The following is a 26819-nucleotide window of genomic DNA, read 5'->3' on the forward strand; positions in this document are numbered from 1 at the left end:
GATAAGCGTGTCATCGTCACATTGATGCATAGCTGAGGCGAGAGTGACTCTGGGCTGTTGTCTGGTTTTTGGCAACATCTGCAACAAAATCACATTAGCAAATGGGTTTCTCCACGCCGTGACTCCCAGGGAGTATCGGCTTGTGTGAGCTTTGGGTGGACGAGGGCTCTTGATGAGTGCGTGAACGGGAGAGTTGTGTTCTTGTCAATAAGTCAACCTATTTTCCTCCCCGTCCAGCTCGTTCTGGCCCTTCCAGGGAAGTGTTTAGCGTAATGATAGCATTAGTCTCAAGAGACCGTCGTAAGACTTGCATTCTTTTGTCCTCATTAGGGTTTGCACATTCTCCCTCCCTCCTTCCCTCCCTCCCTGCTCTCCCCTCCTTTTTATTTTGTCCCCGCTGACAGAAGATGACTGGAATTTCTCATCTGGCTGAGAGGGTCATTTCAACTTTCTCCTCTTCCCCTGCTCACTTGATTTCAGCGGCTCGTATCCACCCAGCCTGCTCTCTCCCTCCCCCTGCTTGACGCTCTGCACCGGTTTCTCTGGCATCCCTCCGGTGTGTGCGAGCCAGGGGAAAGCGGCGCTCTCCTGGGACACTCCTCACTGTCTCTGCCTCTCTCACGCACACTTTTTTCCTCTTCTCCTTCTTCTCTGGCCTGCGAGGCTCCCTCCGCAGGGCGCTCCAGCCCGGCAGTGGAGTGGGAATGGGACCTAATTTGCATTTGTTACTTAATGAGCTTAGCTGGTGCTGAGCAGCTTGCAGCCCAGCTGGCTGTCGCAGGAGTGGCGCTGCTCGCTCTCAACGGCTGGCGAGAGGAACCGAAGTGGAGGAGAGGATCTCTGAAGAGGCGCCACTGCAGGGTCCAGCTTCCCCGCTCGTCTCTTTGCCTCGCAGGACCACCTCTACTTGCACCAGCACTGCAGCTCAGATGCTTGACTCTCTCCTCCCTCCCTCACTGCTCTGCTAACGCTACCTGACCCCCCCTCCCTCTTTCTCTCTGTCCCAAACTGCTTTTGTAGCTGCATCACCTCTTACGCAGCAGCTGCCTCTCTGCTGCCCTGTATTTCCATCACTCTCTCCTCTTTTCTCCTTCAAACTCCCCGACTCTGTCGCCAACATGTACCGGAACCCCTCGATCTCCAATTACCTGAGCCATGTCAAGTTTTGCAGCCAAGGTAAGAGCAGGACCTTGGGGGTCTGCAGCTAAGATTTCTTGCTGAACTTGGTACAGGGGAGAGGTTGCACTGGTTCTCTGGTTCTGGATCCGGGCATCCAGCTCTCAGGAGCTGGCAGGCAGCAGACTGCGGACTCCTGTCCTCTCTGCTGAGTGTCCTGTCCTCTGGCCAGCTGTCCTAGTGCTACAGCCAGAGCCTCCAAGGACACAACCAAGCAGAGATAAGAGACTCTGAAGACTGGGGGGGCTGCAGGGGGCTGTCAGGGTCCAGGGTAGCTGAGTTACTGCTCAGATGGGAAAGATGGGTATTCTTCTGATAGTTGTCCTCCTCTACTGGATCTGGATGATCAGCTAATTTCATGGATTGGCTGGATTATTGATCTCCTACAGCCTAGGTGTTATCTCATCACAGGGTTCAATAGTTATGAGACTTGAATCGGCTGTAGAATCCAGGGCTGATCCGGATGTTAAGATAGGAACTCGGCTGAGAGTCGATGCTTTTGTCTGCTGTTGTCTGTAAATCCGTATTTGTTTCCTTGGGAAACAAAAGAAACAAATCATCATCAGAAACATGGATTTCAACTACCAGTGCTGAAATTTTGGGCCTCCATCGCAGCATCCTGGGGATCAATGTCACCCGCTCGCCCTGATGAAATGTTGACCACATACAAACAACCGACCTGACAGCTCAGGTTCTGCATGACGGGTCACAGCAGTGCTGACATGAGGGACACGCCAGAGCTTAATACGTTTGATTGGATGGACGTAGCTCACGGTGAGAACCCTGGTGGTGTAACCATGATTCACTTACACGTCACCCTACATGGTTGCCATCGTGGCCACTTGGCTGGAGGGGAGGGCCCACAACCTGTTGTCATACTGGGAAAATGGCGGCCGATGCAGCCGGTGGAAACACGTCTAACATGTACTTCTGTACCACTGAGTACACCTGTACTGTTGGTGGCTAGAAGCCTCCGGGGTTTTCATCCCGACCTGCTGACGTTCACATACTACTGTAGTGTACTACTGTAGTCTACTACTGTAGTCTACTACAGTAGTCTACTACTGTAGTGTACTACTGTAGTCTACTACTGTAGTGTACTACTGTAGTCTACTACTGTAGTGTACTACTGTAGTCTACTACAGTAGTGTACTACTGTAGTACACTAGACTTGAACTACTACACTACTACACTACTGTAGTCTACTACAGTAGTGTACTACTGTAGTCTACTACTACTGTATAGTACACTACTACTACTACAGTAGTGTACTACAGTACACCACTGTAGTATATTACTGTAGTGTACTGTAGTCTACTACTGTAGTGTCCTACCTGGAGTGGAGACTGATTGAACTGGGTCGTTTTCTCTACCTTTGCTCCTTTGAGGGCAGAACTGTAACTTGGTTTCCAGGCTGTAGGGAAACATGTGTTTATACTATAATTGACTTGAACAACCTGTGAGAACTTATTCAACCGTTAGCGACCAAGCTAACAAACTTGGTAGGTGACTTTGACTCAGTGTGCTAGTTCAGTTAGCTTCCTGCAGTCAGAAGGAACTGGGACTTGAAGGCCCTTGGCAGGAGTATTGAAGAGGAGGGATTCCGTACGTCTGCTTCTGAATCAGCAGGTGATCGTATGCTCCCAACACCAGGCGAGTCTGCAGGTGTCCTACCTGCCCAGCAGCAGACTTAAGGTCAAAGATGTTCATCCTAGTGCTCACCATGATGCTACTTCCTTGGCTGTTAGCTGTTCGACTTCCTGGTTGAACAAAGTAGCAGTACCTGAAACATGCGCAGGCCGACCAAACGTGACAATCTGTGTTTATTTTGATAAGGTAATCAAGCTGGCAGTCCTTCGTCTGAACGTAGCTGTGTGAAGTACCGGCTCCCTCAGGACTGGACAGTCCCCGGGGACCAGCTGGGATTACTGAAGACGTTTATGGATTATTTTGAATGAAAATGTCCAGTTTACGTTCATTGGCAGCTCCGTGCCGCTCAGCCCAGCCTGAGTGGGCGTGACCTGCGTGTCCTGCTGACAGGCCACAGGTCCGGGTCTGCTTCTCCTCCCAACCTTCCCTGTAATATTTCCCAAGCGTGGCTGAGTGTTGAGACCTCCGTGCTCGAGTGGCTGGGAATCCACAACAGGTGGTCGGCCGGTCAGGCCTCTCTGATTGGGGGGACTGGGTTTGGGGGGGAAAGAGCCCTGAAGCCCAGCGTAGCTGCTCTCCGCTTCCTCCTGAGTCTGAGCTGCTTGTTTACTCACTATTATTAGTGTCAAAGACATAATTAGCTGATTGTGCCTCCCTTTTGTTAAGTGCTCTGTTTGCCGTCTCCTAATTTCTGACTCTCCATCTGTTTTGTAATGCTTTGCCTCTTAAGCCCTGGTGAGGCTTTAGTTACAGCCCCAGAGTGCAGCAGGGTGACAAGTCTTCACCAACACACATGCAGGTAGTCTGATGTAATGCAGACCGTTACAGCGTGACACATTTCCTTTTGGGCTCGCTGTAATCCCAAGCATCAGTTAATCCTCGGACAAAGGCTCCGCCCCTCTCTGCTTCCCACACTGGCTCTTTTAGATGAGGTTATAGTGGAGGACCTCCAGCTCCTTGTGAATGGGCCCTGTTCATTGATGATGAGGGTTAGTGCCAGGATGAGTGTTACAGTATCTTTTGAAAACCAGGGGGGTTATAGTCCGATTATTCATATACCCCTGGGGCTCCTGGTGCTGCCCCTGCCGGCGACAGCCACATCTGCGATCGTCTCTGAAAGATTTTACGCTGGCGTCTGGAATGATGACTTCATTGTGGCACTTTTTATGAGGAGGCTGCATGTGACGGCCCACATGCCACTAACTATAGGCTGGATGATATGTAAAAGGAATGCAAGGCGGCTTTTGGATAATTCTATACGTTCGACCTGACAAAGGCATCAGATGCTGCCCCCCGAGGGACAAATGCCTTCATTATTTTCACGCCAGCAGCTTATTAACCTTTACTTGGGCATCTGGTTTTGTTTCACACTGTTACTTAACGGGGATTTTTTTGTTTTTTTATTAACTTAGGTGTTTCTTATAGTTTTAAACTTATGACTGTTGTTATGACAACAGCTTTCCCCTGGCAGAGGTCTACTCAACCCAAGATCTCACTCCTCCATCCAGGATCCCACCAAAATCTGCACAAACGCTTTAAGAGCTAAACAAGAAAAAAAAACTGACAAACTTTATTCTTGTAGCCTCAAATTCTCTCGCAGTGGCGTTTACTGAAATGTGCACCTCTTCTGTCTTAGTTGATTTTGTGTTCCTTGTTGTGTTCTATTACTTCTGTCACTTGCAGCTAAACGAGTGGTTACACGCTAGCAGGTAACAGAAGGTTAAATCAACAAGGAAGATGAAAATGAAGTAAAAGTACTGCATAGTGCTAACTCCTGACTAATCCGTTTTGTGCTGCTTTTGGAACCGGATGCTGTGTGAATCAGAAGGTTCCGCCTCTGTTCAAAGTCGAAGCTGAAGAGTCGTGCTGCCAGGATCGTTGTGGCTTTGTTTTTTCTGGTAGTACTGTTGTAGTTTAGGCCCAAGATATCCGTTAGAGACAAGAAGACAATACTGCCAATCCCATTGGTAGCGTAGAGGCACGGTGGGATTCTGGCATGCTCTAAACATCAAGTCCTCCTCAGTAGCTTAAACAGTGTATGTGCGTGATTCTGGCAATATGAACTACACAGGTATTTGTAGTACCTGCCAGTATTGTAATACAGGCTGAGAACAGAGTACCAGGTGTAGCTTCAACCTCGTTCTTTGACACAACTGGTGCCAGAAACTGTGGGAGCGTTTCTAATAACATCGCTTTCACGCGCCGTGTACAGTGAAACACGATTCAGCTTCATGTGGTGGAGGCTAAGAGAATTAAAAACATAGCAAAAGGGAGCAGCTTTGAGTGGGTGGATGAGGAAACGTTCACCCGCGGCGGCGTGAAAGAGACGGTCCTCAGCGTGAGCTGGGGATTTGTATGACTGGTTTTTAGGTCGAGGTGTCAACCTATTGTTTGGATCCCAGCCAGAAGAAAACCTGATCAGCTCAGATAACCAGGACTAAGACTCGGGACTCAGGAGGAGTGGAGCGGCCATACTTCACCCAGCTGAAACAACAGAAACACATCCAGCCACACTGCCCTCTCCAAACAAGCCATGTTTCTTCCCAAATGATGTTTTGCTTCAGTAGGAGGGATTTAAAGCACCAACCCAAACATCCTTAATCAGGGCTCACAGATCTGGAAGAGGTTGGAGGGGGGGGTTTGGGTGGAGCGGCGGGGGAGCCGGGGAGTCACTCAGCCCTGAGGTGAACTCGGAGGGGAAGCGGGATTGCATGTTTTGCCTGAAACTGCTCTGGTCCACTGCAGCCAAAACCGCACGTTTGAGGTTTGGAGTCAGTAAGAGGAGCAGGAGCAGGCGTTCTCTAAAGGGTTGCTCCCCGAACCGCTGTTCCTGGTGCGTTAATGGCGCTTGATAGCCACAAGGTCCATTTCTCCAACGAACTAGACTGCATTTCTCTGTAGGCAGGTGTCAGTGCTCCAGTGTGCTCAGGGACAGCAGTCTAATAGTGTCAGCTGCTCTGCGTCTCCACGCTGACCTCCATCTGTATTCATGGCGGGTGCAGAGGTTCCGCCAGGGGACATTGATGCGCTCGCCTCCCGCTGGCTGCGTCCCAGCTGCACAGCAACCTTGATGTGTGATCAGACTCTGCAGTGGCTGCGGCACACCACTATTCACGGCCTCAACACCATCGAGCCACGACCTCATGCTCAGTTCTGTCGCACAGAGACAGTCAGTGTCTGCAGAAGTGGGGGGGCAGATGACTTATAGCCTGAGGTGATTCAGGCAGGCAGACTTTTGTCTCCAGTTCATTTCACGTCTCTGTGGAAGTTCACCTAAGATAAGAGATTAGATAGAAATTTATTGATCCCACAACGGGGGAATTTGTGTGTTACCACAGCTCAATTCCAGGAAGAAGAAGAAACAGCACTTAAAATATATCAAGAAAAGAGAAGAAGAACATTATAGACAAAGTGACATCTGTACAAAATACTATATCCTGTTCAAGACACCAAATATACACGGTTCAATTCATGTGGTTCTGGGGCTCTGGCCCCCTTCACATGCTGGTGTGCCTCTGCGTTGAACTGCTGCTCAGCGTTGTGATGTAACTTCAGTGTTGCACTCTTCTTCTGTCCTCAGGACTCGGGAGCGACACGCCCATCAAACTTGGCAACCCGCGGCTGCTGCAGAAGCGAGCTCTTAGGTGAGATATGCAGCGATGTGTGTTGGTAAGAAAACATTCAAAGGTTTTCCTCCCAGTTTGAGGAGATTGTAGGACAGTAAAATGCAAGAGACGACGTGGGACGACGTCCACGTCGAATCCCCAGATTCTCCTTTTTTGCAGAAAAGAGTGTAATATTTGAATAACAGAAATATCTCGTGCCTCCATGCTGCGCCCGTTATTTGAGGGGTGATGGATTGAGAGACATCACAAGATGTTAAAGCCCCTGCGTGGTCCGTGATCTTTGCTCTCTGACTGCTTAGATCTCCAGCATCCTGGCTGTCATCTTCCCGTGTCGCATCATGAAACCTTCAACACGCCAAGTTTCATGTCATGAGTTGATTTATGGCATTTACCATTAATTCTGAAATCACTTCTTTAGCTTCCAGTCTCCCCAAGAATTGACCTCTAAATGTTACTGCGAGTCCTCGGCGGTTCAGGTCCAAGGTAGAGGTAGAACTGCAGTTTTGTAGAGACGGAGCTCAGACAGCTTCAGACATCACACTCAAAGATAAGCTGGCGCTGCTGCTCGCCAGGGCGAAACCGTCCCGCCGCAGCCTCAGAGAGACGTTAGACGTTGGACGACTGTCAAAGACTCCAGCAGGCCAACACATCAGCGTCCACCATCGAGATTTATCCACAGCAGTGATGTCAGGCGCGGTGACGAACACTGCAGAGGTGGCTTTGACTCAAACGCTGCACGGAGGAGTTGGTCGGAAAAACAATCGGTCAGAGGAGCAGATATGATAGAGCAGGATTTACAGTGTTTGTGTGTATCAAAGTGCTCCCAACTCTGCGGTTGCTGGAATGGACGAAACCATAAAGTCCTGTTTTCTCAATACTTGATTGTTTCTCCACGCCTGCCAATTCTTTTGAGTCAAATCCACAAGTGACTTAAGTTCCTGAGAAGGAGAACTGTTGTGTGTTTGTGTGGCGGGGAGATTGTAGCGAGGTTATAACCGCTCGCTGCTTGTCACGTGGTGAAAGGCACAGGTTGGATTTACGGAGGGATGTGTTGTTGTTGCCTCATATATTATAATTTACTGCTGGATGTGCTGAATTCCTGGTGTTTCTTCTGTGACCCTCAGCTTCCAGAAAGAATTCTCCTTTGATGACGAAGACGACGACGACCCAGTCAGAGCAGCCAAGGATATAGATGTTAGCGTCTTGGCAAACCTCCCTAAAGGTGAGTAACTCCATTTATGGTCTCGCTCGCTTGCAAATGACCCCGACTTTGTCAAATTTCCCAGGCTTTTCTGAACATTGGTGTTGTGCAACAGCAGCCTCCTGGCCAGGTGGATTCATGTCAAGATTTGTCAGGAACCAGTTTTTCTGCAACCGCAGCGCGCTCATATTATACATTATGAATCCTGCAGTCCTAACAGGCTCCATCTAATCCACCGTGTAGACCCGAGAAAGAGCCGTGTCCCTGCTCTGGGCTGCCAAGTCCCACTGGATGGTGAACATAATGGTTTAATGAGCTGCCGATTGCCCCGCGGGATGTTAGGGGATTGAATTTGTTTGACAGCTCTTGTTTATTAAAGCCATATTGTGAGTCCAGAAAAGAGAAACAGTGAGTTTATGAAAGAGACAGAAATAATGGAGTCAGAGCAGCAGACAGTCCCTCTCGGCCTCGTGGCCGGCGGTGTTCATCTGGGATGTTTTGGTTGCTATGATACCAAATGTCCACATAAGTGAAAATGACTGCGTTTACATGGACTACAATAATTATACCTCAGTCTAAAGTAGACAATACTTCAAGTACTGTGTTTGGATGAGTTTCTTCTCAAATATTCAACTTTTATTCCTTTTCATATGCTTCGGAGCAAACTCAGACGAAGACACGCCAACCCTACCTCAACATTACATCACTATGTTCGATGTTCTAGTTCCCCTCTGGAACTTGACCTGAAACCATTGCTGTCAGGTTGGTACATTTTGAGTGTTCTCTTGCTGATAATGCAGAACTCAGCCTGAGCCATCAGGCTAGTCTGGAAGCTGGACTGGCGCTGCTTCCGGAAACACGTTTGAATGATATTTGTATCGCAGAAATGCTGCAAAAACTCTGGCGGGACTTCCTCTTGATTCTCTAGTTTGGGACATTGAGGGTTTTTATGTCTAATTTCCAAAGTTTCTGTGTCCTCAAACCTTATTTGGTTAGTAACAGGGAAAGTGTGCGGGAGTCCCTGGGAGTCTTGGTCAGGCTGACTTCCTGTGAGTTCCTGTACGCCTCAGTGAAATAGTTGGTTGAAGGCCGGGAGTCTTTCACAGTATTCAAGATACTGCAGATGGAATACCGACTGTTTGACAGCTGTTTCTTCTCTGTTGGTTGGTTTTATTTTGGGCCAACATCCATCAAGTGACTCGCAATACCAACAAGACCAGTTCAACCCCTGGTGTGTCACTGGTTGTGGCTTGTAGTGGCCGTGATGGGAGTTCCTGGTATTCCAGTACTCAACTACGTTCGCAGGAATATGTGATGTAGTAGCTCATCACAAGACTTGATGCCATGCTGCAGGCAAATCGACTTTCTCCCCGTATCGTGGATTATTACTTCGGATGAGAGTATATTTTACTTTGTATTCAGTACAACTTTGTACTCCGCTTGTCCTGAGTGACTGTTGTTTGGGGTTGTGTACTGCGTGACCTCCCTGGGGCATCTCAGGCGCGGGGAGCTGCTTCTCCCTTGCTCTGGTCTGCTCTGTTTGGCTGCTACTGTGCAGAACCAGATGCTTGATTTGACAGGTCACCTCTAATGAAGCAAAAACAAACCTCAACCAGACTGTTTGTGGGCGGCCGTCTGCCTTCAGACTGTGGGCCCCGTGTGAAAAAATCCCAACCAAACAGTATTTTCTCATTAAATAGTATTCCCACATTGACACTTTCTACATTTGAAGTAGCCTGATCCATGATGTCACATGATCCTGCAGATGTTCCACAATAAAAATGAAGGAATTCTATTGAAATGCTGACAGCTTTTAATTAGAAACATACTCACAAAGTGGCAGTAACAAACATGTACACGTGTACAAGTGAAGTAACTGAGCCTCATTAAAGGGCTGGTACTCAACAGGTCTGAGCTGCAGTTGAATTACTTACTGCAGTATTTCAGAGACGCCTGTGAGTATTTGCAGTCGTCCAAGTCGTAGTAGTGGTCGTATTAGTAGTAGTAGCTCTGAGGTGCTGTTTCGTAGCAGCTCTCATCTGAGCGCCTGAAGACAGGGTTAGGGTTTAACCCGGGAACACGTGACACAGCTCTTCATTATGCAGCTCTTCAGTCCGTCGTGGGTGACTTACGAGGGCCTTGCTGGTGCAGCCTAGCCCACAGTGGCCTCTACACCAAAATCACGTCCCAAATGCTGTCGACATGATGTTTCTCTGATGGATATTTTTCTTTAAATAATCTTTTCACCACTGTTGTTGTTCTCCTTTTAGTCTCTGAATTGAGGAAACGATTTGAAGGCATCACCACGAGTGCGAGTGACTGGGATATGAACAGGTGAGAAGGTGACATTGGCGTTGCCGCCGTAATTGTGGTGACAATCCTGACTTTCTTTCCCATCCACGGGTGCAGGAAGGAGCGGATCGCCCGGCGATTGGAGGGCATAGAGGCGGAGGTGCATCCGTCCCTGCTGCCCAGCCTGGTGGCCAACCGGCTTCTGGAGGAAGATACCCCACGATACACGAGGGCCTCGGACCCCGGTGAGCCCTGCGGGGGTGAGGCTGGTGCCACACTGAGGCAGGTTTTGAGGTTTTGTGTCCCATGTCTCCTTGTATCAAAGTGAAATGCTTGTGCTTTGCCTTGGTCTCATAGTCACAGTCCAGCGGTATGGCATGGACGGGTATGAGAGCCCAGAGATGCAGCTGACGGCTCCGGAGCGACTGTCTAGAACCCGTTGCAGGCCCGACCCTCAGCCCCCCATCAACACAGAGCCAGGCTACAGTTCAGGTTCCACCACCAACGCCCCAGAGCTGGAGTCCAAAGCCGACCGCATCGCCCGCTACAAAGCGGAGCGGCGCCGGCAGCTGGCTGAGCGTTACGGTATCTCTTTGGATCAGGAACCAGACTTGGACTATCCCTCCCGCTACACTTGCAGCCGTAAAGATTCAGAGGGCTCAGAGCGGCATAAGAGAGGGGAGATGGCGCCGGATGAAGGGAGAGACATCACCGGGAATTTGTACACCTCTGCCACTAGTCCACGAGCAGGGCGCACTGTGCCCCAGCACAGCCATCCGGACCCAGGCTACGATATGGGTCGAACCAGAGTGGACTCATTCTCAGAGAGGGAGAGGCTGATGAATCTGGAGAATCAACGCAGGGCGGCTGCTCCTGAGCCGTCTTCCTCATACATGGATGTGACATCATTGTCCGCCACCGCCATGGCGCCTGCTCGGGACAACCCGGTGTCAGGGGTGCCACCCAGCTCGCCCAAGATGAGCCGGCACACTTCCCTCTCCTCCCCTAAACACGGAGTGTCTCCTGGGGATCTTTTCATTGAGCAGCAGGCCCACCACATCCTCAGCAGACAGGGGTGAGTGGATTCAAGCTTTTGTACTTGTTGATTGGTGTTTTAATCCTTCACCTCCCCTCTGGTCGTCCCTCTCTCTGCAGGAACTGTCTGTCTCTCGAGGAGAACAGTCGGTCCTGTTGTCTGTTCTGGACACGGACCCTCTGCTCCAGGGTCATGACCCTGCCTCCCCTCTCATCCATACAGTGTATACAGAGCAGGGTCTGATTGCTAGGACAGCATCAACCCTCCCAGCTCTCGCTCATGTCCAAGGTCGTCCCGTTGGCAGGGCTACTGTTTCGTACCAGGTCAGGTCAGGCAACCTGAGCCGGTTCTGAGACTATATTTGAGTCCGACCAAGTCATGCTGGCACCTACGTTTGGGCTCGAGTGGAAGGACCTCTTGGCCCTGTGGCTTCAATTGTGTTAGGATCTGTACCCGAGGTGCTGGGCTCTCAGTTACAGAACTGCTCCCCTTTGGTCTGGTTTGGTGGAGCATCTATCTATTAAAGTCACATGATATCAAGGAAATGTTTCCAGCTCAGGTGGAACCTTGACTTGCTCATCTGTGATTGGTAGAACAGCCTCAGAGCCGTCACATATTAGTTCAACACACGTGGTTCTCTGGTCCTGGAGCCGTTGAGCTCCCAGAGTAGATATTGTCGTCGGGTCAGGTTGAAGTTGGACAACATTCTTACCTCAAATTAACCTCTCCGAAAGTTGTCTGCAACCCAGCAGAGGCCGCGTCCTCTAAAGAGTCTGGGTGAGTTTTTTTTGTCGTGTCCAGTTGGTATGTGCAGGGCTACACAAATAGACTGTAGCCAGAGAGAAACCAGGTTCTGATTCTGCTGGAACCAACACCAGGCGTGTCCTCAGTGGGCTGTGACCCAGTGTCCCAGCTCAGCTGCAGCAGACAGAAGCTAACTGTCCTTCAGTTTGTGCATGATACACTTTTATCCTCTGTGTGGGGAGACAGGCTTTTTCACCCTGTGTCTTAAGTTATCTAACAGGAGGTGGAGGTTTTTGCTCCATTACTGAGAGCTGCAGTTTCATCCCGACCAGGCTGTTTCCTGCCCGTCCATGTCACCCCCTCGCCCGCCACCCCACACCTTCCCTAAACCTCTCGGATTGCAAAACTTAGCTGGTGTGTGTCAGTGTTGTTTTACTGGGATCAGTGTGTCTCCCGGGTCACATCTCTGACCCACAGCTGGTCATGATGGAGGCCGGGAGGCCGAGGGGAGTTGCCCCGTCTGAGCCTGACTGTCTGACACGCTTATATTAACACAACTGTAATTAAACAGCAACACAACATGCAAGGAAGCTCCCTGAGTTCCATCCCCACCAAGACACTGATGCTCACAGCTCAGGGCCGAGCAGTCTTGTACAGTCTCCTACAACGCAGTTTTTTTGTTCCGTGTGTCCGAAGTTGAAGCTGCTGTTAACCAAGCGTGGCTGCTGAGAGAGAGAGGTGAGGGCTCTGCACAGTCTGCCCTCTTTGTCTCCGTCTTTTGTTTCCGAGATACCAAATGTGTTTATTTAGCGAGAATATTCTCAGGTCGTTCTGCATTATTTTCTCCAGTGTTTGTGTTGGTCCTGCTGCGTCACCTGGAGCTGCAGCTGTAATATCAAACTATCATGTATTCATTTCACGTGATGCAGCACCTTAACGCTGCTGCTGGCCCTCGTGAACTCTTTCCTAAACACTGACGAGATTTTCTGGTGTTTTTCTGTTATTGCTTCAATACAGTAGAGGGCGCCCTTGCACACCTTGTGAAGAAACGCTGCTCCTCCAGGTCCAAAAACAAGTGAGCAAAGAGCCGACTTAGGAGCACTTTAGCCAGGCAGAGGTGGTGGGAAGTGCTGGTGGTTTATTTTTATATCATAAGATCCAACAAACAATGGGGAAGTGAGTGATGAATGCATGACAATGAATGAACACTGTACACTGATGAGCTGAGCTACAAGCTGCTCTACAACAGCAGTTCCCCTGAAATAGCCACACCCCTCTACCTCCACAGGTGGTGCTAGGTCCACCAGCGGCTAGGCTATCAAATGAATCCCGTGCTAATGCTAGTTAGCCAGCTTAGCCTATTAAGGATGAGAAGCACTTTGACCTCTCCAAAGCTGCTGAAGCTCTCCGAGCTGTTAATCTCTAATTTTCTGTTTGTGGCTGCAGGGCAGCACTTATGATGATGACGGTTCTCAGGGTTTGCCTGCTGAGCGCATCCTCGTCAGGGAGACTGACTTTTAGAGAAACGCTTGTTGTCATTTTATGTCTTTTTGTCTCTCATTATGGATTATTTACTCGTAATGTTTACGTTTATTATAAGCTCTTCTCCTTATCACAGACGCTACTTGATTTACACGTTACAAAATAAGTATCTCCCAGTTTTTTCTGCAACAGTTTCACCTTTATTAAGCCAAAGTTCAGCCAGAACTTGCTGTAAGTCCACAAAACCAGCTTGAAAAGGAGGAAAATCTGAAGCTTTTGCATCAGAGTCAGCAGTCAACATGCTTGAAGGACTTTGGTTGTGCTGTGTTGGCCAGTCTGTGTTTCAGGGGCGTGGCTTAACAAAGGGTCAGTTAAAGTGTGGTACACGTGAACTGTCCTCGAACAGAACGATGACTCCTGTCATTCACAATTCACAAAAATGCTGCAGTGTGACGCAAGCAGCTGATGCAGGATCACGTAAAGGTCACGTGTGACATCGACTCTGGACGGTTCAGGATCAGAACATCAGATCTTGTATACAGTGCACGCTCTCGTGTACATCCAGACACTCGCATATAGACACACACAGTTGTGTCCACTAAGGTATAAGGTTGACAAAATGTAAGGGGCGGTGTGGGGATGGGGCAGCCTCAGAACTCCCCAGACCTGGTTGTGGAGCTCTCTGGTGCCCGGTGGCCCCAGACTTCCCTTTCAGGAAGCTCTGCAGCAGCACCGGCTCTATGGCCGCTCAGTCGGAGTGTCGGTAGGTTTGTGTGCCAGCAGGGAAGTTCCATGAAGAGGGTTTATGATGGTCTGCATATCTGAAAGGCAATGACGAGACTGAATGTGTCGAGCATTTAAGTTTCTTGTGCGCATCGTTTTTTGCTTGTCGTTAATTGGATACAATTATTTGTCTTTGTTTCGTTGGTGTCTGACTTTGAACTGATGGAACTACAGAGGTGTAGCTGTCGAGAAGCTTTACGGGCGAGACTCGTCACGTGTGTTTGTGTGTGTGTGTGTGTGTGTGTGTGTGTGTGTGTGTGTGTGTGTGAGAGAGCGAGAGACGATAATAAAGGCTGAATCTAAACTGTTGTCCACTCACTCCGTTGGTACAGTGCGAGGGCGAAACTGTGCTCTGATTGGTTCCTCCAGACTGATGCTGAGGGCGACACCCACTCTCTAATCAACTGGCCGTCGAGGTACAATCAGGCTGGTTGTGTCTCACCCCAAAGTGACCACCATTGTTCCCATTCAGCCCACTTAACCCCCCGAGCAGTGCCTCTTAAACAGCAGACCAGGACCCAGAACTCTCCATCTCATCTTGAGTGGTGAAACTGTGGTTGGAGGTGTCCTGAGCTGATTGGATCTTTAAGAAATGCTGCTCATCATCATCATCATCATCATCATCATCATCATCCCCTTGCTTCTTGTCATAACTCCATTTTTCATGTAGTTTGGTGTTTGGTGAGTTTAACCCTTGTTTGAGGGCCACATGTTTCAGGGTCAAACCTCAGGCTGCAGGTCGGCTGCTTGTAGCAGGTTTTCATGTCAGTGACTACAAACTTGGAAACGAAGCTGAACCGAGCAGCTTCAAGTCACTTCTCTCTTCTTTCTCCGTCACTCAACGTTTAACTGCCAAGCATCAGGTGAACTCTCATTCCAAGCCGGTTTACCTCGTTCCCTGCCAGGCAACATGATAAACTGATGGACTACATTGACAGAAGGAGCCGAGCTTCTTGCTTCAGACTAAAATCCCTTTCAGCTTCCGCGGTTCTTATTCTGCTGTATCAGCATTTCCACATTGGTCTTTGTCCTGAGAGACATTGGCGGTCAGCGGCAGCTCATGTCCACCGGGTCTCGACCTCCATGTATCCCGTGTTGTTACGTCAGCCCCGCCCACTAGTGGTGCAACAGATCACAGTTGATCCCTAGCAATCCCACCCCTCCGAATCCACAGTGGGCTGATGCTAACCTGTATGAACAGCACATCCACCCACTTGAAGGAGTTACCCTGTATCATTGCAGCTGCACCCATATTTTACTCCACCTGCTAACACACACAGGTTCACTCACAGCACAGCACCACCTGCTGGCCACTGTGGGAGGCTGTCTGTAGATGAATGCTAACAGAAAATTCCGCATGACTTTTTTTGCCTACTTGTGATCAAATGGGGCTGCAGTGAAAAACATGAGACTGACTGTCATCACAACCTGGCAGCAAGAACAGGTAGAACTTAGCAAAGCTACCGTTAAGGTTCAAAATACTTCAACGATTACCTCTGAAAGTACTTGCTCCTGCAGCGTTTGGGCTCCTTAAAGCTAGAATTACATCGACCAGATGGTTTTAGGGACAAGGTTTCGTTGATGAGGTTTGAAACCCAACACCTAACAAACAGTAATCCACTTCCCTTCATGCTAACAGGGGCTCACACGGGGACGACAGCCGCATGTTGGACCTCTCCTGCCCATTGGTGTTGAGCTAGTTTGTCATCTTTGATGGTGATTGGATGATACTACTACTACTGTGATAGGATGATACTGCTACTACTGTGACAGGATGATACCACAACTACTGTGACAGGATGATACTACTACAACTGTGACAGTATCATAATACTACTGTGCCAGTTGGCTGTGTCATGGTCACATGATGGTCACATGGTGTAAATGCTAACCAGCTCTTTGTCCTCCTCAAGAATCCGAGTTAGGGAGAGACTTGCGAGGGAGGAAGGTCACCAGAGGAGTCCGGAGCTGGGAAACGCCAACGAATCTCCTCTGAACCGCAGACCACTTCCCCACCAGCACCCACCAGTTCCCCAGCAGGTCCACCCTCACGCTCAGCTCACTCGATCCGGGCCACCAGGGGGGCAAGATGGCAACAGCTACCCCGGTTATCTCTCCCTGGCCTCTGGTGCTCCATCCAGACCCGGGACCCAGCAGCAGCTCCAGCAGGAAGAAAGTGGGGAGTCAGAGGGCGTGAAGACAGAGGGCCTCCTGAGGAGTAGGAAGGCAGTGCTCCCCTCAGAGATCCGCCGCAGGGAGAGGAGCACAGAGGACCCCAGGAGGGGATGGGGGGAAGAGGAGCTGGGGACCCTCAGGGTGCAGGCTGACACAGTCGAGTTTTCAAGCGGACGACAGAGAGGCAGATCCAGGTGGGAAGAACCATCTGAGACCCCCAGACACAAGGAGCCCCCCACACATCCTCTAGAAGCTGAGGGCAGGCCCAGAGAACGGGAAAATGCCATTTATGTCCACAAAGGTGTGTCCGCCTCACATATCCAACCCAGAGCTGCACACGCAGGCCAAGGAAGCTCCCTCACTGCATCCGATCTTGGGGATCCACACGGGCCCAGTCAGAGGAACCTCCACCACCAGATTCAGGATCCCCTGGAGGTCAGGGAGAGCGAGGGCCATCAGGACAGCCGGGTGTCTGTGGCCCAGCTCAGACATTCCTACATGGAGAGCGCCGCCACCCCTCCGACCAGCCGCAGAGCTGAGCTGTAGGTGGAGAAGAATGCGTGGTCGCTGCTCACCTGCTAGCTGCTACAAACCTGCTTGTTAGCCCCTACTGACAGACTAACAAGCTCCTAGGTCCAGTGCTAAGCTCACATCAACGCGCAGTGATTCTATGGCAGAGTTGCTCATCTGCAGTGACTAATGCATTAACCAGCTGCAACTAACCTTCCTGTAACGTCTGTTTGTCAGTGCTGTGTCTCGTCTGGCTGCTCAGTGAACATGCTGGTGCTATCAATGCTAAGCATGCTAATACAGTTGCATGGTGTTGCAGTCATGAAAGCCAGAGGTCTGCCTGAAATTCAGGCCTCGGGTTTTTAACGGTTCCATTGTTGCTACTCTCCCTCTCTGTCTCTCCCTCTCACGCTGTATTTTTTCTTTCCTTGGGTGCGTTTTTGGTTGCTCCCGCTCCAGTGAGGTGGAGGGGGACATGGCACTAGCAGGCTACAAGGCCCCGTGGAGAGGGGAGAGAGACAGGGGGTGCAGGCCCCGGCAGTATATCTATCCAGGGGAGTGTAGAACGACCTCAGAGAGGTTTAGGACGCAGCCCATCACGTCTGCTGAGCACCAGGAGACCGCTAGGTACCGGTGTGGCCGTGAGACGGCATGGCTGAGCCGCTGTGAAACACCTTACCGTGCATGTAGGACTCCTAACGCTCTCATTCCACATTCAGATTTATTAACCAGGTTTTTCCATAATCACATTAATACCATGAGGCGGGTCATAGCACGCACACACACACATGCACACACACACCTGCACACATATGGGGACACACACTCATGCTGCTCACTTTAATGACATTAAGGAACACGGAAGCTTGAAGGCCAAAGGTCCGTCTGATTGGGCCTCGGCTGTGGTCGTCACGTGACCGCACTAAAAGAGCATGAATTGTTCTTTGTTGCTAGTTGCTCGCCGAGACCGCGGCACGTCTCTAATGCCGTCTAATTCTCCAGCTTATTCTGATTTACTCCTGCCTTTTTTCCATTTCTCCCCCCAACACTCACTGTCTCATTTCCAGCACACACAAGCGACTGCTTCTGACTGAGCGCCGTCCCGTCACCCCTCACCTCCGTCCTGTGGTCATCACCCATTCACCCCTACATGCACATTTGGTACTGGCTTTGTTACTGATGTATTTTTTCTTTTTACACTTTCTGAAGGTCCTGCATGAGTTCAGAGTTTGCTTCCACTGAAGGTAAGTAAGTTTTAATTTACTGCAACTTATCTTGTAAAAGACATTTTAGGTTGGAAATATTTTACAGTTGGTGGAAAAAAAAGAATCTATTGACATGAACAGGCAGAATCAAAGTAAGTGGTTGAAGAAATGTGAGGCTCTGCTTTTTCTCCAGGTTGTGATACACGCATGGCAGCTAAAAGTAAAGTTTTCCTCTCCACACACGGTGGTGCAGTAGTTGAACCACAGTTAGCGTCAGGCTGTTATTAGCACCATGGATCTGACCGAACCTTCGCAGTGTTGCTGGTACTTGCGCAGGCAGGAACGCGCTGCAGTTGTGGAGTTTGTGTGACTGCAGAATCAAGCGTGTTTTTGGTTTGGTGATGTCGCCGTGACTCATGAGCTCACGCTAATAAAGATCTGTATTTAGACCCTTTAAAAGATCAGAACGCCACGGTTTCACCGCTGCTGCTCGTCCTCGCTGACGGAGCGAATGAGATGGTAGAAATGTTCACTTGAGTTAGTTTCATTTGAAGTGAATCAGCTCTGAATCGTTGCGAGTCTGTGAGGCTCATTGAAGCTGGAATGTGCTGAACACAAGTTGAGGGTGAGCCTGCCAGTGAAAACAGAAGTAGATGAAGGGCAGGGGACCGGAGATGAGCCTCTGCTGCCCGTCTCCATGCTTGTGTTGTTGTTGTGTTTATTGTGTAGTGTGTCTCGCTCTCTCCCCCCTCCCTCCGTGGTAATGAGCTGGTTGGTTGTGTAGCTGAGGATTAATGTTCCTGTGTTTGTTTCTGCCCTTCTCACAGTGAATTCATATGCAGCACAATTTAACTGCAAGGGGGAAAAAAACCAATGTATCAGCTGCTGTGGTTGTGAGCTTTATTGTTACAGCTGGTCACAAATGAATGTAGTGTGACTTCCCGGAGGGTTTGATCAGAGCTTGGGGGGGGGGGGGGGGGGGGTAATAATGACATGAACTCCACAAAGAGGATCAGAGGGTTTTGAAGTCTAACTGGAACTTTTACTGGTGACTTTAGACTTGTTTATTACGTTCCTGGACAAAGAGGGACCTTTTTATTAATGATGTCATCATGTAGCTACATGATGACATCATTAATAAGCTAAGCAGCACATGCATCATTTGCAGCATTCAATCAATCAATCAGTCAATCAAATTTTATTCCATCGTCATCTTCCGCTTATTCCTTACTAGTAAGGGTCGCGGGGGGTGGAGCCTATCCCAGCATCAATGGGCGAGAGGCAGGTTCACCCTGGACAGGTCACCAGTCCATCACAGGGCCAACATAGAGAGACGAACAACCATTCACACTCACATTCACACCTACAGTCAATTTAGAGTATCAATCAGCCTGGTCCCCTCTTGATGTCTTTGGACTGTGGAGGAAGCTGGAGTACCAGAGAGAACCCACACAGACACAGGGAGAACATGGAGACTCACACAGAAAGATCCCACGCCCGAGCCGGGACTCGAACCCGGAACCATCTTGCTGTGAGGCCACAGTGCTGACCACTGCACCACCGTGCAGCCCAAATTCTATTCATAAAGGCAAAAATCAGACATTTGAATTTGGCTGAAAGCGTGGAAGCAGTGGACAGCCTGGCACATGGAGGCTTCAGGACGCTAGCATGACTTCAGACCAGCAGCGAGGAGCAATGTTGTGGTTTTGTTTGTATATTTTGCAGGTTTAAAAATTGCTGCGTTTCCTTCCTGTGAACTCTAGCAGTGCTTTGAGGACTCAAAAGCTTCACCTGTCCTTCTGTAGGCTCGGTGGTGAAAAGATGTGTGACTTAAGCTCCCTCTTTGGGTGAACTTTTCCTTTAAAATGCTTCTCACCGGGGAAGCTAGTTGAGGCCTCGGGGTTCATCTCCCGGCACCCAGACAGGAAGTGGATGTGCAAAACAAAACAACACCATCACAAAGTACTGACCAAGTTGACTTTTCATAACCACAAGAACAGTTAAGTGCATTTTGGTTGTGCCTGCTTGTTGACGCTCCTGTTCAGCCACAGCAGTTATGCTGGAGGGAGGTTGTTGAGTCGCGGCGCAACTGCTGCCTGTGACGGAACATCTTATTGCTTTTGTCCAAGATTAGATTTTGTGTTTCAGAGAACGTCGCCAGCTGCGTAGACACACAATTGAAATTTATTTCATCAAATAGAGTGAATGGCAAACGAGGGACGGAGGACTGGAGGCGTTTGATGTTGCTAAACTAATAATAATTCTCAGTGTTTATTCTATTTAAACAACACTTTTCAACTGTTGCTCAGAGGACAAAAGTTATTCAAAGCAGATGGAAAATTCTGCAGTAACAAATATGAGGATGATGATGATGATGTCTACTTGATTCTGATGTCCAGGGATGAGATGCGCAGTAGTGGTGAATTTGATGACCGCATCAAATGGAAAATGAATGAAGTGGGGCTCATGTTCTGAATTAATAATGTGCCCCTCACACTTTTTAACACAAGTGTGGAGAAGAAACTTCTCATATTTACTGTTCAAGTTGTTTCTCCAACACATCCTGGCTGGAACGTCTTCAGAACTCTGATGTCTCCTGAGAGATGCCTCCATGCTCCAGAATTCACGCTGTTCTTCCTCCTCTTCCTCTCTGTAGCTGATGAAGAGAAGCTGGATGAACGGGCCAAGCTGAGCGTAGCAGCCAAGCGGTCTCTCTTTAGGGTGAGCTTCACTCTGAGTCCCTGTGAATGCTTTTCTTTCACGCGCATGCATACACACTCCACATATGTCCGCCAACTGGAAACATTCTAGACGTAACGTGCTGGTCGAGGACTCGATCTGCTCTTCTAGTCTGTCCTCTGCTCACCGTGATGCTGCTGATAAAACGAGCCTCACACATTCCTCTCCGTGTGAAATGCACCCCAGACGTTGTTTGTGAGCTCCAGACTCCTTTTAGTGAGTACTTGGAAGGCAAAGTACACTTTTTGGGTGAAGTATTGTTTCAACAATCTCGTTCATTTGTCTGTTGTGATGCTAATTTGTGAGACAATCTACTTCAGTCACCAGTCCACTGCCACTTTGAACGTAAATATTTGCTTGAACAAGTTTGCCAGAATGATTCACCTCTCTGACTCTTGACCCAACAACTCTTCTTCTACTGTGCAGCTGAAATATTGCAGTGATTTATCATGATTGTCCAGGAGCTGGAGCGAAGCATTGGTGCGGGGGCTCCAAAACCACGGTCGAGGAACGCTGCGGTGGACAGGAGGTTGAGGCGGACACAGGACCGGTCCAGAACTCAGCCAGTCACCACTGAGGAGGTTGTCATCGCTGCCACGTGAGTCTTAGAACCTGCTTCCTTTAATACTGAAGCCAACGATGCTGGAAGTAGAGCTGCATCGATGCAGTGGGTGAGACAAGGAGCTGAATAGCACCTGGAGCCAGGAGGGCTTAGCTTAGTTTAGCTTAGCTTAGCTTAGCGGCAAAGCTGGAGGACTGTGGAACTCACTGTCCATGAAGAGATTACAGTGCAGAGGTGGAACATTTTTGTCAAAGTTAAAGTACTTTTACCACAGAGTGAAAATAAGATAATTTTATTAAAGTTTTTACAATCAAGTCGTGGTAGAGAGGTTTTCATCAGCAGAATGTTCTTGTGAAACATCAGCACTGAGGTTTGCAGACCTGTCAAAGATGTGAAGTGTTTGTTTTAGGTGTTTGAGTTCTTTCTCAAAGCTCTAACGGGATTTCTTTGAAAGAGTGACAAAGATGCAGGCTTCTTCAGGGTAGTATCATCTGTGTAGCGTAGGATGACAAATGTCTCTTGTCTAGGAAGCTGTGATGTGAAAGCAGCAGTGTTTGTGGCTGAAGACGTTAGATGCGGCACCAAAACCCCAACATGGCGCTCATGTGTCAGTTTTATCCTGTAGGAGCTGAATGACTTGCTGTGTGTAGAACACCTGAGGTCATGGGTTCGAGGTGCCAGCTGGGCTGCTGGTTCCAGGCTGAACTCCCGCTGGTCAGGAAGCTGATTTCCAAATATCTGTAGTAAAGCGAGACCCCTCCAGCCCATCAACACACCTGCACTCCTCCAGCTCTGAAGGAGCAATAACACTGGCTAAGGGGGGGGTAGTTATCACCAAAACAGAAGCAACTGCCTCCCTGAAAACCAACACAGCCTCTGGACAAGCTCCTCCTCCCTGGGTCGGAATGAATTACTAGCTGCTCGTTCCTGAATGATTTAAATCCGTTTGAAGACAAAGTTCATCCTCGCTGACAGAAGTGACAACGTTCACCTGGCAGGAAAGTCAGTTTTGCCGGCAGGAGCCCCTGTGAACCAGCGGATCAGCTGTTAACCAGCTAGTTAGTGGTACTGCTAAGAGTACTGAGCAACTTGTCAGGACGTTAGCAATTAATTAATGAATCAATAAATTATATTAAATTTCATTGCTGGCCAACCAATCACGGAGCTGGAGCTGTTGTATTTCCTCCTAGCAACAGTCGCTCCTGACACACTGTCGAGCGCCCCCACGTGTGTTAACATGTTACTTACAGGATAAAAAGATTTCGTAATGTTGTTTTTTTGAAATTGTTTCTACAAAGTTTTTCTTGTCGTCAACAACGCTGAATGCGCTGTAAAGGGTCAGTTCACACACAAGACTACAGTTCACGAGTCCGGTTAGAAGACCGACATCCAGATTATCCTGAGCAGGAGGGACATGGACGGCTCGTGATGTTGTTCTAAATGCAACTGCACCGCTCTGAGGTTTTACAAATCTGGCTGAACTTCTATTGACAAACTCTGCTGCATCAGTCGTGCCTCGCCGTGCCGGCCCAGCCATCCTTCACTGTGTCTGTTTCATTTCTCTGTGTGTGTCTGTTCTTTCTCGATGACTGTAGTGTTCCCACTCACGTGCCACAGGCTGTGACAGTTCATACTGCTGTAGCACGCCTCTCTAGCCCCACCCTAGTTCCCAGCTCCCTCCCTCCATTCAGGTACACTGCACCAACGTTGGCCCCGGCCAGTCAGAGTGGGACTAACATGAGTGATTTGCTCACGGCTGATGTGTGACAGGGTTTTCCATCAAACGATTGACATCCTAGTACACAGTTCTGTGAGGCTTTGGTGCCCTCCTGTGGGCTGTGTAGGAAACTACATGCCCTGCTCACTGGCAGGACCACATGACCTCACCTGATGTCAGAATTGTGTGCGTGGCCGACTCACCTTGCATGTGTAACATCTGGTTTTAAGTGGCATGATTATTTGAGCACAGCTCGGCCTCAGCATGCTGCTCGCATGAGCTTCCCACGAGTCTGCAGCTCTTCCATGTCTTCGTTTCTTGGGTGTCGTCCTCAGTTTGCAGGCGTCCCTTCACCACAGCGGTGCTGCCCGAGAGCAGGCGCAGGAGGCCCGGCACCCACGGGACATCCAGGAGGTCCAGGAATCCCAGCGAGAGTCCGCTATGGAGGGGAAAGACCAGCACCAGGTTCAGGAGGAGCCGGACCTGTGCACACTCAGCCTGGCCGAGAAGATGGCGCTGTTCAACCGGCTGGCTCAGCCGCCCACCAGGGTGACTCGCACCAGAGGGGAGACACGCCAGCGCAGGAACAACACTCGCTACCAGACCCAGCCAATCACACTGGGAGACATGGAGCAGGTAGGAGGGGAGGTCATCGCTCGGGTTGTGGTGCGATAAAAACATTCATCCTGCATAAAACTTGGAACTTGGAACTGGTCCCAGGCCTCTGTCAAGGATGGACTCTCCCTCTGTGTCTCTCTCTCTCCCTCTGTCTCTCTCCTCCTCTCTCTCTGTTCCTCTCTCTGTCTCTGTCTCTCCCTCCTCCCTCTCTCTCTTCCTCTCTCTGTCTCTCCCTCTCCTCCCTCTCTCGCTCTCTCTGTGTCTCTCCCTCTCTCTCTCTCTCTCTGTCTCTCTCTCTCCCCCTGTCTCTCTCTCTCTCCCTCTGTCTCTCTCTCTCTCCCTCCCTCTGTCTCTGTCTCTCCCTCTCCTCCCTCTCCCTCTCCTCCCTCCCTCCTACTCGTTTGTGAGGGCAGAACAGTTCTGAAGCTTCAGAACCAGGTTTAATGAACTTTGGCTGTCATAGAAATTCTGGGCTTATCGGAGGCGTTTGTGGCTCCGCCCAGTCAACCACAGCAGCAGCCAGGCATGTTTGCTGAGTGTTGGCGAGCTGTTAGAACCCTCACATTCATGAATGTAGCTCAGGTTCCTTTAGTCCAAAGACTCCCGGGGCAGGACTGACGGTCCTGTAGATGTTGACTCAGACCCCAGCAGCTCCCCAGGATGCTTCGTCATGCGTTGGGTGGCAGTTTGGAGCAAATGGAGGTGTAACGGGAGAGTTTTAGAGCAGAGTATCCATGAAGCGCGTGTTGTAGCCTGTGCGTGTTTGTGCTCCAGGAGCTGTCAGACGTAGGCAGCCATGATGAACTGCAGCGATGTGAGAGTCCACCAGTGCTCCCACCAGTAAGCTTCCCGTCCCGCCATCACACACCGAGGCTGACGCGGCCGGAGCACTTCTCAGAAATGACCTTGTGTTTCTGAGAACATCACGTGCCGTGTGTATGGCGTCGCTGTTGGGGGGGGGGGCCTCCGCGTGTGGTGTGACTTCACTGTGAATGTGCAGTGCATGGCTGGGCTTCTGGGTGAGGGGTGAGTCAGTGAGGTCGCCGTCATGGCGAGGGCTGGTGATGATGCAGCTGCACTTCAGCACGGCTCAGCGCTCGAGAGCTGCCAGTGTGAGTGGAGGAGCAGAAGGCAGAAGCAGTTCAGCTCTGCTCGCCACCGCACGGACGAGAGAGGTGGCGTGTCATCGACTGGCTGGAGGCAAAGAGAGGAGATGAGATTTGTTGGGACTTTGAATGGAAACTGTTGCTTGTCATTCATTACACAACAAAAGTGTCAGGTTAGTTCCCTCAAGAATGACATGAGAAGTGTGTGTGTGTGTGCGTGTGTTAGTTGGCATGGCTTTGGGATGTGGGCGGAGTCTGACCAGCCAGAAATGCTGTCCTTTTGATGCTCAGGAAGTGCAGTGAGTCAGGCAGGCGCTGATTAGTCAGCATGATTCTCTGCTGTGTGTGTGTGTGTGTGTGTGTGTGTGTGTGTGTGTGTGTGTTGTTTCTCATCCTCCGTGGCCAACTGACCCACGTCTGTCTGTGTCTTTGCCTCTTCAATAGCTTCAGAATGGTTCAGCCTCACGGTTCGAGCTCCCGTCTTCGTCCTCCTCTGCTCTGAGAGCAGGAGCCACAGTGTCCAGCGACCATGCAGGAGACATCCACATAACCGGAGCAGCACCTCGGGGGGAGGCCACCCCCGTCTGCTCTGATGGTGGCCCAGCCTGGACGTCCCGAGACGCTGTGGTCCACCAGAGTCAGCCGTCCTGGGCCGTAGCCCATGGACAGGAAGGAGCAGATCTGGGAGGAGGGAAGAGGAGGCTGCCTTCTCCTGATGGGGGTGTCAGACAAGCGCTGCTGCCACAGCCGCTGAGTGGGAAACAGAGGAGGGAGGAAGAGGAGGGGGAAGAGGAGCGGCTGCCCAGAGGGAGGGGGGATGGAGCTGTGCAGAGCTCAGAGAGCCACACGTTGCAGGAGAGACAGGAGCAGAGGGGCCATCTGAGGGAGGAGGTGCACTCCCCCGCCAGCCTGAGGAGCCGGGCGGTCAGTGGAGGTGAGAAGGGGTGGCGGGGCGCAGCTTTATGTCACGGAGGACTCCCCCCTGTGTCGGAGGTTAATGCTTCTTCTCAATCTCAAAGCTCCCTCATCTTTTATTGAATTTGAAATTTTATTGAAAATGTAGCAAATTCCATCATTTGAACCTGATATCTGCATGTTGGCTTGGAATCAACATCTTAAACTACGTGAACAACGAGTCTGGAAGAAACCGTCACTGGTTACTGGCTCTCAGTGTAGAGATGCTGAACTTTTGCTCTCTGTATGACATCGTGAACGTCATGCCTGCTCAGCACCATCGCTCGTCGTTCTCACTTCAGCTACGTTAGCATGTAGCTGCTCTTGAGTTTCATCCACACTTCGCTGCAGATGATTCGACTGTAATCAAGCGTTTCTTCAGTTTCCTAAACCGCCATCAGGTCTCTTGCAGCGTCAGTGGGAGCTGCAGGGACCTGGATCATCTCTGCTTAGACTCTGAGATCATTGAAACCAGTCGCCGTCGGCGCTGGACGGATGAACAAAGAACAGGAAGCAGCACTGCGACCAGAGTGTGTTTTTAGCGAGCAGCGTGGGTTATTTGGTTACAGCAGCGAGGTTGAAGCTGTGAAACATGCCCCCCCCGACATGAAAGATGCTCCCTCCCACGCTGGTTGTGCTGCCTAGACTGCGCTTTGGGAACAATGACTACGCTTGATCCTCTGTCCTTTCCCTGACCAGGAACCTGACAGAAATGTCTTGCTTAGCAGGTTTCACGGCAGGAGAAGGTCACGGGGGGTCGGCCCGGGAACGCCTGCTGCTTTATGAGCTGCTCTTATTGATTGTGTTTCCCGGTCGCTGCAGAGCTGCCGGAGGCCACCATGGTGCCATCTGGGAGGGAGACTAACGAGAGCGGACCCGCGGGCGGCCCGGTCCAGCCCGTGGAGATGGACAAGCTGGGCGACGTGATGACGGCCAAACACATGTCCATCAAAGAGAGGTGAGCCACTGCCGGACGCACGACAACACGTGAAGACTTACGTAAGTGCAGTTATGTCACATTTGAGCAGCAGTGTGCTGGTGTGGCGGGTAAACCAGTGACCACGACCTTTATTGACTGATGACATAATAGAACCACATGTGAACTGGTGGCACTCTGGCGTCCGTCCTGGGTCGGTGTGGCGGATGCAGCCGGCAGCGTCTATTCACTGTAAGCTCCATCCTGTTGTTGGCGGTGCTGCGGAGCCCCGAGGCAGAACAGGACGTCCCCTCACTGGGTCATAGA

General features: G+C 50.2%; 1 protein-coding gene across 6 annotated transcripts in view; it reads left to right on the forward strand.

Annotated features, from left to right (window-relative positions):
- Nucleotides 1–819: 819 nt before the first annotated feature.
- The window catches only part of svila (supervillin a), a 42135-nt gene continuing 16135 nt past the window's right edge, over nt 820–26819 (forward strand). For 3 of the 6 annotated variants that reach the window (XM_086190853.1, XM_086190856.1, XM_086190857.1), the window contains exons 1-14: nt 820–1176; nt 6407–6470; nt 7577–7674; nt 9924–9987; nt 10063–10205; nt 10303–11020; nt 14323–14406; nt 15904–16707; nt 17885–17919; nt 20537–20601; nt 21081–21217; nt 23234–23534; nt 25067–25556; nt 26399–26534. In XM_086190853.1, coding sequence (XP_086046979.1) covers nt 1119–1176; nt 6407–6470; nt 7577–7674; nt 9924–9987; nt 10063–10205; nt 10303–11020; nt 14323–14406; nt 15904–16707; nt 17885–17919; nt 20537–20601; nt 21081–21217; nt 23234–23534; nt 25067–25556; nt 26399–26534 — 3197 coding nt within the window. In that variant the 5' untranslated portion in view covers nt 820–1118. Of the gene's footprint in view, nt 1177–6406; nt 6471–7576; nt 7675–9923; nt 9988–10062; nt 10206–10302; nt 11021–14322; nt 14407–15903; nt 16708–17884; nt 17920–20536; nt 20602–21080; nt 21218–22776; nt 22873–23233; nt 23535–25066; nt 25557–26398; nt 26535–26819 lie in introns of all 6 variants that reach the window. The other 3 variants (XM_086190859.1, XM_086190855.1, XM_086190858.1) reach the window with 3 other exon arrangements.

Source organism: Aulostomus chinensis, chromosome 21 (assembly GCF_037954235.1).
Source record: "Aulostomus chinensis isolate RoL2024-O1b breed Wild chromosome 21, RoL_Achi_v1.0, whole genome shotgun sequence".
In the NCBI taxonomy this organism is placed as follows: Eukaryota; Metazoa; Chordata; class Actinopteri; order Syngnathiformes; family Aulostomidae; genus Aulostomus; species Aulostomus chinensis.